Source organism: Hesperophylax consimilis, chromosome 1 (assembly GCF_061612785.1).
Source record: "Hesperophylax consimilis isolate HC1 chromosome 1, BYU_Hcon_1.0, whole genome shotgun sequence".
NCBI lineage: Eukaryota > Metazoa > Arthropoda > Insecta > Trichoptera > Limnephilidae > Hesperophylax > Hesperophylax consimilis.
The window spans coordinates 31,271,369-31,283,328 of NC_142836.1; the positions used below are offsets into that span (position 1 = coordinate 31,271,369).

The following is an 11,960-nucleotide window of genomic DNA, read 5'->3' on the forward strand; positions in this document are numbered from 1 at the left end:
TTAGTCGTATAAATATATGTTTTGGCAGTAAGTAATTTTTTTTTTGCTATTCTAGGGAAATGTCTTACGATATAAACATGAAAAATAAGATTCATTATCTATTAAACAGAAACTACAAAAAACATAAATCATAAATATTTTAGCAAAACTCGTCAAGGTAATTTTTTCTGAAAATTCTCGCCCGACAGTGACTGCCTGCCTAAATGGGATCCACTCTCGTATTATAAATCCGTATCACTCTCTTACATCTTGAACCTCCAATTGTTTTTTTCACTGTCTTGTGCCAAAATGTGGGTCGAAATCGACCCCTGGGGGTCGATGTAGATCACTTTGGGAATGACTGCTTCAGAGGTCAAAATGCTCTCAATTCAAAAATGATAGAACAATAAATTACTTTAATTTTTTTTTGCTCTTGAAATCTACCAATTTTTATTGCGATTGATGAAACAAAGTTATTGTCAACCATCGATGATTGACAATTAAATGAATATGTAGTTTTCTTTAGTAATTAGTAATTGAAAGAAAGCCGTAGTGAGTACATACAGTAGATACAACTTCTTCTATGATTTTGTTTATAGCTGTAGATCTGAAATGCTTATTGATATGCAATGTTATTTGACAGGTGTACTTGGTTTTGAGCTGGGATACTCCATGACCAACCCCAATGCGCTGGTCTGCTGGGAAGCCCAGTTCGGAGACTTCAACAACACGGCCCAGTGCATCATCGACCAGTTCATCTCCAGCGGCCAGGCCAAGTGGGTGCGCCAGTCCGGCCTCGTCATGCTGCAGCCCCACGGCCTCGAGGGAATGGGCCCCGAACACTCCTCTGCCAAGCTGGAGAGGTTCTTACAGATGTCCGCCGACGACCCTGATTACTACCCACCCGAAAGCGAAGAATTTGAAGGTGCGTGTTACTTTTCAACTGTTTACATTTATCATTATGTTCACCTCCGAGTGGCCTAGTTAAGTGAATACTGCACTCAAAATTGCTACATATTTATAACCAAGCACTTCTAAAAAAATTAAAGCAAGAGGCTTATTGGTTAATTAAAATTATTTTTTGAAAATTGAAATGGTGTTTTGGTATTGTGAAAAGTAACTTAATTATTCGTCTAATTATACTTAATTCACTCAAAAATTTTGGTTGCATTCTTCAGAGGATTTCTCAGGTTTGTACAAAATACGTTAGTTTTATTGCTAAAAATGCATGAAAACCCATAGAATATTTGCTTTCGAATTCTGTTTGTCCATAACGGAACTCCACATTATGATGGAAATGTTTCGGAGTTCATAATAAATAACAGCGCCCTTGAGGTGATTTTTCACAAAATCGGCGCTATACAAATTATCCAATTATTATTATTATTATAATGTTTAACTGCGTAAAGTGTAATTATTTTAATATTGTGTTGGTTTTGTTTTAAAGTTCGACAGCTGCACGATGCCAACTGGATAGTGGCCAACTGCACTACCCCCGCCAACTACTTCCACATCCTGCGTCGCCAGATTGCTCTTCCTTTCCGCAAGCCGCTGATCCTCATGACCCCTAAGTCTCTGCTCCGACACCCCGAAGCCAGGTCCTCGTTCGATCTCATGAAGGAGGGAACCAACTTCCTAAGGTGCAACATAAATATCTTTTCTCTGTTTTTAAAATGCACCTACATATTTAAGTTAATTGATTTACTGAGTGAAAAACTTATATAATATTTGTTCGTAATTGTATATTAAATATTTTCTACTTTCAGAATTATACCCGATGATGGCCCGTCCTCTCAAGATCCCAGTGGTGTGAAAAAGATAGTCTTCTGCACTGGAAAAGTGTTCTACGACTTCCGTAAAGCTCGCGGTGAGAAGAAGCTGGACGACAAGATTGTCCTCGTGAGGATGGAGCAGATCTCTCCCTTCCCATACGACCTGATCAAGAAGGAGTGCGAGAAGTATCCCAACGCTAAACTCTTCTGGGGACAGGAGGAACACAAAAACCAGGGCGCCTGGTCGTACGTCCAGCCCAGGTTCAAGACGTGCCTGCACGGACAGCGGGAAGTTAGGTAAGAAAACACACCGCATTATGCCTCGCTTAACTCAGATCACATTCTTTCAGATATTCTGCCTGTGTAGAATACAACATGATTGTGGATTTGATTATTTCAGTATTGAGGCAGATTGTGACGAAGGACAGAGTTGGATTTCGTCACTGTTCAAAAGTGCCGACTCTCGTAAAACTGTAAAAGATCCGAGTACAGACCGTGAATTAACGAAACCACGAGAAATTAGGTGAGGGACGGTAACTTGTAGTCACTTGCCACCCGCTTGCTGTGCACGTCGTCACCATTAGTCTTCTCTCTCACATTGCATTATGCTTTATACATTGTTTACTGCTTACCGTCCTTCATCTAACATGCTGGAACTATTATGATAGAGATGATCTACTTACTATCTCACTGAATCTCTAATTTTTACTTCCTGGAGTGGGTCATTTATCTCCAGTTAGCATTAGATTAAATGTTGTAAATAATTTCCCCCAAATGGATACAAATATTATTACATACTCAGGATTACAAAACAAATAATGTTTTTTGTATCTGTTGTAATGTATGCATTTTTATAAATCATTCAAAGTCAAAATTCTTCATTATGAAATATTGCCTAAACGGTAATCGCAACTATCTATGTTTGCATTATGTTATTTAGCCTATAAAAAGATTGATATTTAATGTCAAAAGCATCTAAACAATGACACTCTCTCAATATCGTATTGATACATAAATATTATTTCCCTTCCCGTATTACGTAATGATTTTATGTAGATTCTTTTATTGGTGATGGCAGTATCTTAAATCTTTTATATTTTTAATATGCTTTTGATTTATGTTCTTATTATTTTGAAGTGTTTGTCAGTTTTTATTTGGATTTTATGTTTGTAATATAAAAACACATTTTATGATGGTCTCTCTTTTGGATGAATGAAAATTCAAGATAATATTTATATACCTGTAGTAAAATAGGGCCTAAGTATCTATACGTTTTTTTTTAATTGAGACAAATTAAGTCCTTAGTACTAGAAAAAAGTAATTGCTATGTCTAGTCAAGGTTGTAAACAATGGAACCTTAGTACTTAGTATGTCCTTAATGCAGTAAAAAAGTGTATTTGATGTTTGAATAAAAAAAAGTTTAAATTTAAAAACTTTTACATTTTAAAAACAAATTCTGTTGTTTGATTTTATAAATGTTTTTATTAAGGCGGGTCTCCAGCGACAATATTACTACAAAACATTGAACTAAATTTATGTGCAAACATGGAACATTTGGACAGGGCTGCAGTGTTTTTGTTTTCCGTGGCCAATGGAAAACAAAAAATGTTGTGACCCGACCCAATGTTTTGAAACATGTTGTCCCTGGAGACCCGACTTTATAGGAACCTTTAGTTCTGAGACACGTAGATATTTTTTTTTATTAAAAGAGTGGTTTAAATACAGTTTGTTTTCATTAAAATAGTATTTCTTTAAACTCTTTATAATTTTTCTGGTGCTTCGTCCTATTTTATTACAGGTCTTAATTTTTCTAATAATCACATTTGTGTTAGATATTAGTTAAGTAGAATGATTGTGGATTGCAATAACATTAATTTAACCTCAATTTGCCTAAAGATGGCTTGTTTCGTAGAATTTGAACAATTCGTCAAATTTCAAAGTTAAAATTCATGTTCTATTCAAGTTTTATTATTATTCCAACATGGGCCGGATGTTTCACAGTACTTGGATAATAAATACTTTCACAATAATTGAATATTAGCACATTGTCGTCGGGACACGGCATTTGCCGTTTTTCGCGGACTGTCGGTCAACTGCGGGACACGGCAAATGCCGTTTTTGTCGACTGTCGGTTTTTGGCGGGAAACGGCATTATACGGGTTTGTTATCATCGTGAAATAAAACGCCTTGAAGGGTAATTTGCTACCTGGGTGCTAGGCGACACTCTGTCGACGTTATTTGAGATGCCTTGTCCGGATTGGCTAGTGTGCCGCTTGTAAAGGCGTCGCCAGAAATCTACAGTTTTTATGCGATCTCAATTTCCAGTTTAGTTCGAATCATTTCACGTATTGGGCTATTTTTCATACCGCTCGCACTGTTTTGTCTACTGTTTGGTATTTTATTATTTGAATATATTATCATTGTATAGGACTGTATCCCTACAAAAATGTCTTTACAAGCCAATGATACATGCACTTATGGTGTGTGATGGATTATCAACATAAAAAGTGTACTGATTCCTTGAAAGCATAAATTATAATTTATTTTTGATGATCAAATGTCATATATGATTTCTTTAAAAATTTCAATCGAAAATATTATTTGCTTTAGAAATTGTATCAATTTTAAGAAAGCGATATATTTTTGCGCTAATCGCGAAAAACACCCGCTATAGGCTAGAGTCTATTGTTTGAAGCTCCCGACTACAAGGTGTTAACTTTAAATTCTGTGAAACGAGCCATCCTAAGTGTCAGTGTCCTCCGGTGATGTTAATGTGTATTTTGTTGCAGCTACATTGGACGTGCCTCGGCCGCCTCTCCGGCCACCGGCTCCAAGGCCGCCCACTACAAAGAGCTGCACTCCTTGCTCGACGACTGTACCGCCTTGTAAACTATATTATTTGTGTAATTAATGCCCCATCATCATCCCGTTAAATCAACCGCGGCCAAAACCTTAAATTACTACTTCCCAAATTTAACTTGATTTACGTAACATTTTCACTTAATTTATTTTATCTTAATTATAAAAAACACCGCCGACTTTGCTATTATTTTAATTAAAAACATGATTACAATGATAACGTAACAACAAATCAGTAGTACGTAAATAACGTAAATTATTTATTTTTTGATGTTTTCCGAAATGTACCCACATACATCACATATTATTTATTTCATTTAGTTTGTATTAACATTGTATCATCATCATCATCCTGCGCTCCTAATATTGTGCAAGTATTGTGCTTAAGAGGATACGCGTCACGGCTGCATCAGTATTCTTCTTCTAGTTTAATAAACAACCTTCAACTTGATACATATTAGTATACTCTGCACAGGCTAACCTAGCGCGCACGTCTTGTAAAGTCTATTAGTTAATGTAGATATTTATTGAAAGAAACGTAAACCTTGTTAATGCACAGAGCAGACGACCATTGCACTGTTGAGTATTATTTGTTAGAAGTGTGAGAAAGATCTTATTATCATTGTAATAGGAATAGTTTGCTTATTCTTTATTTTACTAAAAAACTTTTAACTTCTGTCGGATATTTGTAGACTTCAAAATATTATTTTGGTTTATTTGCGCACTGAATGTATTATACCTATGTACATAAAGTGAAAGGGTTATTTTGTCTATAAATGTTTTGATGTTATTCTGTTGTTTATTAATTAATAAAATTAAGATAGTCACACTATTGTTTGTTTGAGTTCCCAGTTTGTCCGTTTTGAAAAAAAAAATTATATTTTATTTCAGTAAATATGTTATTTTTACAAATTAACGATTTGCTGTTTTAATGATGGAGTCAAATTCTCCGTTTATTTAATGTGTATGTATTTTATTCGTACTTTCAAAATGAACAGTAAATTATGTATTTGAATGACTGTGATATCGGAATTTCGATTAGATAATCAGGTTATCAGAGCACTGCATGTACATATATACAATACTACCCAAATAAAAAATTTGAGGAAAGAGTTCATTGAAAAATATCAAGTGTTTTTATTTTCCCCAGATTCAGAATCCTCTTAATTCCTTGTGTATGACACTTGACTACATGTGACTGGGTTTGCAATACCAGTAAACCGGAGCACCTTATTATTGTTGGAAGATCAGAATAAGGAATTCTAGTCAATTTAAATTCCTCAGGCTAATTTGTTCCGTTTTTTGAACAAACAGTTATTATCCAGAGAATCAATTTGTCCGCTTTTTGGAACAGTTCATATTTCATTTCTTTGATGGGCGGACATAACAGTATAACTGCATTTTTGACCATTTAACGATTTATATGAGAAAATGTGTCTTGTGTATGCCGGCATCAATGGTATTAACAGTATAGTTACACCAGTACTCAAAACATATTATTTTTTGTCTGATAAAATATGTGTTTTTTTTTCTTTGTTATCAGTAATTTTAGTTCAGCATTTAGACTAAAAAAACGTAAGGTGATCTATTTTTTAAAAACTTTTTATGTTTGATTTAAAAATATATTATTAATATTTTAAAAAAATTAAATGTTTTTTTTTAATAATATAATTTGAAAACATACTTCATCACCATTCAAAAACCTGTTTTTAGTTTTCAGATACGTTCAGAAATATCCCATTTATTTGGATTTTAAGTGAAAATACACACAAATTCTGACAGCATCTTTGTAACAGTCAATATACAAAGTAAAATATGTAAGTCAATATAACATCTTTGTAACAGTCAATATGCCAGAGGCCTGTAGGACTATTGAACGTTTGAATTACTCAAAGCCCGCCAAAATAATAGAAATCTGACAAGATATCCGAGACGTCACACATACCTCGGTTTTGTCAGTTAACAGTAAGGCCGTTCCAAACGGGGCGGTATGAAATCAATAAATCCCAAAATGAATAACAACAATTCAAAAAAAATGAAAACTTTGTAGACCTATGTGCGCGAGTTCACGCAGCACAACATTACTCTACAAAATTGCCTGCATTCTTAGTCTATGCGGCCAATCGATCCTTGAGGTAGCGGCCTATGCTCTGTTTTTTTTTCTATGTGTTTTCGGAATGTGGGAAAATAGCTAAAATAAGATCATCACTTTATCGTATCCCTCCAAGAAAAGTGTCAGAATTCAATAATTTTGATTTTTTAGTTTAATATGTAAGCAGATTCCAAATTTCATAATCTACCTTAAAAAAAAATCGTCACTTCTCCACTTAGTCTACTCATGGCTAAATGACGGAAGTGACTCTTTTGTACTATGGTATTTGAACGCGGCTGTGATCAAAAGTAGTGCTACAATAGACTTTATAACGCAAGCACTTGTATTTTGTGCGTCATGCCGCTCGAGAGAAGTGTAAGATTTTGCATTGTGATAATGTTTTCGAATCTTTGTATGTGAACTATTACTGGACGTAAGTAAAGAACCGTTCCTTTGTACATTGTGACATTTTTTTGGAAGTCTTTACCAGAAACTGATTTTCGAATCATCTAAAAAGCTGTCTCATTTGAAATATGACAGTTTTCTTAAAACTTTTTAACTAGAAGCCGTATTGAAGTTCATTAAAAAAACTGTTATACTATATGTTATGACAGTTTTTCGCATTTTTTTTGTCATAAATTGCCGTTATATTTTATGATATGACTCTTCACTTGATCTAATTTGTAATATTTTATTTTATTATTTTGACAATTTAATTCATTATCGTTACTTTATTTTTTATTAATTACCTTTTTTTTCAAACATTTCTTGTTAAAATTTGTAACAAGTTTAGTGTAGATTATCATACTACATAAATGTTTTGCTTACAAATAATCATTATTCATCATCATAATGAACCATTTTTTCAGAGAGTTTTTATGTTAGCAAACCTTGCAACTAAAGAAAATAAGGAGAATAAAATTATAGAAGATCATTTCGTACCTCCTCAAAAAATGCTTCATGATTTGATGTTTAGAATATAACGGCATTAATAAAAAAATAAAAAATAGAATTTATATACTGTAGATATTACTATTTTTATTATTATTATTACGTTCGACACCAATACACGAGCAAGCATCTCATTTGCTTGACTATTTAATATAAATAAATATATGATTATTCAGAATATTTGTACTTATCACCAATAATCCGACAACTGTCTCACAAGAAATAATGAATGTTAATTCTATCAGCAATGTACAGAATTAGTGTATTAGCTTTCACTCGACCATAATCAAGAAATGCAATAATGGGAGCAACTAAATCGAGAATTCAAAATGATAGTTCATTTTCAATCGAAAGCAAAATAATTATGTTGATAACGGGTTATAAAAGTGTACCAAAAATTAAGGAGAATAAGAAAAAAAATCTCCTTTACTCGTGTGAGCATAACCACATACTGTTATGTGGCCTTTTTCAAAACTTTGTAAATAATACCTATTATGTAGTTAAATTAAAATTATTTTTACGTCTGAGTGTCTTATTTCAAAAGGAAAACTATGTAGTTGTGTTCTCTAAAAAGAGTGTCACAATCAAAAAGTTTTTTTAAAAAATAAAAAATAAATGGTATGTACAAAGTAGTTTGTATGATAATTGTTATTAACAATTATCTTACATTAAACAGAAAATATGAAAGATTTAATTAAAATATTGTTTAAGCAAATGTAACAATGCACTTTTGTTACATTTGCTTTGCGATTAATATCATAAGCATGATAAAGTTACAAAATAATTGTTTTCCAAAACTTACCTCTTTTGAATTGTAACACTTTACTTGAGGGGGTGCGATATTAGGAAACCTGAGGCACTGATCTTTTTGAGGTCACATTTTAAATCTCAGAATATTAAATGAGTTTTTTTTATTGTATTATGTATTTTTTTCCTATTTTTGATTTTTTTCGTTTGAGAAGCTACTTTTATACTATTGGAATTTAGAATAGAGGTACCTACCTGAAAAAAAAAACAAAACATTTGTTACAACTTCTATTCTTTTATAATAATTTAAATATTTTATTTCCCGGTGTTAAAAAATGCTAGAGCTGTAATCCTGGTTAATCTGAAAAAAAAAATCTCAGGATTGAAAGCTCTAGTTCCCCTATGGGCAGGTCTATTGGTTTCTTACGTCTATGAATTCTAAATTATATAAATTGAAACTTATTTATTCAGACTCGGCGTTTGTCGATTTATGAATTTCTTTTTTTAAGTCATTATATTTTTCACTCAAGTTCCTAATTATTGACGAGGTAGTGAGAAGCCCTGCTGCTTCTCAGGAGGATGTAGGTTCACAGATGAGACAGAAAGTTTCCGCCTATCTTGGAGTGATATCCAGGGGCGAATCTATGACTCAAAAGGCAGTCAGCAAACATAACCATGGGGCCCTTGGGGAGAAAGGGGGTGGGGGAAGTCTATTTTGAATGTGATTTTTATGCAAAAAATTTGACATGCCATAAAGAGGAACGGTAGCGTGGGCCTTTTCGTGTAAAATTTAATTTTGCATTTGAGATCAAAATACTAATAGGCACACTGAGTTTGACTGTCACATTTTGAAAGCCATAAACCTACAATAAAACAGTAAATCCCATAAAATGTTTGTTTCATTTTATTGATGGGATTCATGCAATACGGTGCACTGACACCTAATCGTTATTTGGAGTTATAACGAGTCTAAGTTAAAAATGGTTATTCTGAATTGTACGATGAAACGATGATCTCGGAGCCTGTGGAACTATGGCATCCCTAACTGGAGGAGGTAAGTGACGAGAGTGAAGGGAATGGAAAATTTGTTATAACTTTCACAAAGACACGGAAAAGAGAGCAGGCGAAATTTTTGTTTGCATGGTATCCCCAGGAGAAGGTAGTGGAATATGAATTACTAGTGGACCTCGTAATGCTTCGTTTTTGTAAATGTCTTTCTTTTCCGGACGTTTCCGACTTCTTGCACCATTCACTACTATATGCCACAATGTTACTGTTAAAAAATACATTACTTCGACTTTAATTCTACTCCGTATCTCATTCCGGTGCAGAGATAAGTATTTCTCGGGCGCCTCCGACTTCCTCTGCCATTCAAACCACTCTCTAAACCAGAGGTTCCCAATGTGGTCTATATGGACCCCCAGGGGTCGATATCGGCATGCTGGGGGTCCATGTCAGCGAGAAAAAATTTGGAAGTCCACGAGATTCAAATGGGGGTTCACACGAGCGGACCCCCATTTACCTCAAGTCAACATTTAGGAGTTCCGCAAATGACACAATAGACCTAACACAAATATAATAGTCTGAGAAATTACTTATTTAATTTTTTTATTTCGTAAAGTTGTTAATTGAGGTATATAAATAGAGTCTACGTTCCTTTTCTCGTCAGAATTAATAATTACTATTCAAGCAAAACATTGCACATTGGAAGCCGCGAATTTTCCTAGTTCCCCAACATGTTCTTGAAAAACGTCCAGGGTAATAATGACGTTCAACATTTAAATGCACTTTACGCAGACTTCGAAACTAAGTTTGAGGACATTTTGACTATGGAAATGCAACGTTGAAGAATCGGATATCATGTGACAAGTAGAACTGACCGAAATAAGCACTGACAAAGAACTTTAGGGGCAGTTCTGTAGGGCCAGCTACAGAAAGAAATTCCCGTTGCTTATCCTGCTTCCTTTTCATATGGTGTAATACCTCACAAGCGTGCCCCTGTCTGTACAATGTAAAGACAGACCAACTATACCGCCACCCGGTTGTTGGGCAGGTAAGGGAAGGGAATATTTTTACTAAAAAAATAAATGATTATCACATGAGACGCTAATAGTTTTAGGAAAAATCAATATTTGGCAGGCAGGGGGTCTACGGAAAAAAAAATTATTGTCAAGTGGTCTACGGGGCAAAAAAGTTTGGGAACATCTGTTCTAAACACTGCTTTTTTGTTTTTGAAATTCAGTATTTCAAAAATTTTAAGACGCAAATCATTCATTAATATCTGTTATTGTTCTGTTAAGTCCTCCATCATTGCACAAGTAACAATTTCCACTCAAATAAATACATGAAATATTTTCCTCCAACTTCTGTGTCCTCAATGTACACCATTTTTACAGCATCCCGAAGCTGACGTATGTCCAAAGAACTTATTTCGTAATCGGGGCCTCCTATGTGGAATTAAAATAAATATTAATCTATCCCTGGCCGCACCTGTCTATGGGAATGAGTTCCGGCCCGGGGATCCTTCCGGACCGGGGCCCTGGGCTCGTGCCCCGCGTGTACATATGATAAAGATGAAACTGCAGAGGGGCCCCAGGGGAGGTTCCCAGCAAAGAGAAGCCCGGTCAGCATTTGCTGAAATGCTGACCGTTAGATCCGCCCTTGGTGGTATCAAACTGAGAAAGCCAAGTGCCCAACACTACATATGAAAATAACAATAATAATTGATGATTATTATTTTTTAATGATAAACTAATGTTTATAAGAGAAGGTTTTATGCATAGCACAAAGAATAAGATATTATTATATATACTAGTACTTCAATCAGCAATTACTGCTTATTTCAGGCGACTAATTATTATTGCTTGTAATAATCTGTTAACAATAATTGATATGATGTTATTTATCTTAACACTTCTACTAGAAATCAGTATCCGATTCTCTACAACTTCTTTGATTTTGATTTTTGTAAACGCTGATTTTTTTACATCAACCACAGGAGGAAAATATCATGGCGTATGCTATGGAAAGGAAGGAGACGAAGTTCTGAGAAGGAAAATGTATGAGGGGTGTTTAACAATCTAGGTATCAGTGTCCAGTAGTGATGCAAGAATGATCTATCTCTTCCGCTGCTGAAGGCGATGTGTCAAGATAGACCGTTGGCGAGGTCAAAGGGTCTCTAGAAACCAGCCTTTTCCGATCCGGCACGCCACGCAGCCGCTAGGCAGGCGCATCCTGTTGAACCCTGGCACCCCTGTTAAATCACAAAACATAGCTAACCTTATGGGGTGACCTATGGTAGAGGTCTTGGTTATCCAATAAATTGTTCCCGGGGCGGCGGTACTTAAACCTGCTTCCCGAATTGCAATTTTTTCCGAAGGAAACCATTTCAAATAGTTTCTACCCTACCTACCCTCAGCTTCTCCCAACTGAATGTACTAAGGTAGCTTATTATAGTGTCGATGTAAAGTGTAATACCACTAATATAATTGTGTTGCATAAGAATATTTTGTCAGAAGGTTTTTAGTCTTATGAGCTAAAAGCAGGACAACTTAAAAAAA

The 11,960-nt window shown here is 34.6% G+C and overlaps 1 protein-coding gene across 8 annotated transcripts in view; it reads left to right on the top strand.

Moving 5' to 3' along the window:
* Nucleotides 1-5,737, top strand: part of Ogdh (oxoglutarate dehydrogenase Nc73EF) — a 29,411-nt gene extending 23,674 nt beyond the window's left edge. For 5 of the 8 annotated variants that reach the window (XM_089632312.1, XM_089632295.1, XM_089632322.1 and 2 more), the window contains 5 exons: nt 623-904; nt 1,427-1,619; nt 1,746-2,048; nt 2,152-2,274; nt 4,541-5,737. In XM_089632312.1, the coding sequence (XP_089488438.1) occupies nt 623-904; nt 1,427-1,619; nt 1,746-2,048; nt 2,152-2,274; nt 4,541-4,640 (1,001 nt within the window). In that variant the 3' untranslated portion in view covers nt 4,641-5,737. The remainder of the gene's footprint in view (nt 1-622; nt 905-1,426; nt 1,620-1,745; nt 2,049-2,151; nt 2,275-4,540) is intronic. The other 3 variants (XM_089632341.1, XM_089632331.1, XM_089632347.1) reach the window with 1 other exon arrangement.
* Nucleotides 5,738-11,960: the final 6,223 nt, after the last annotated feature.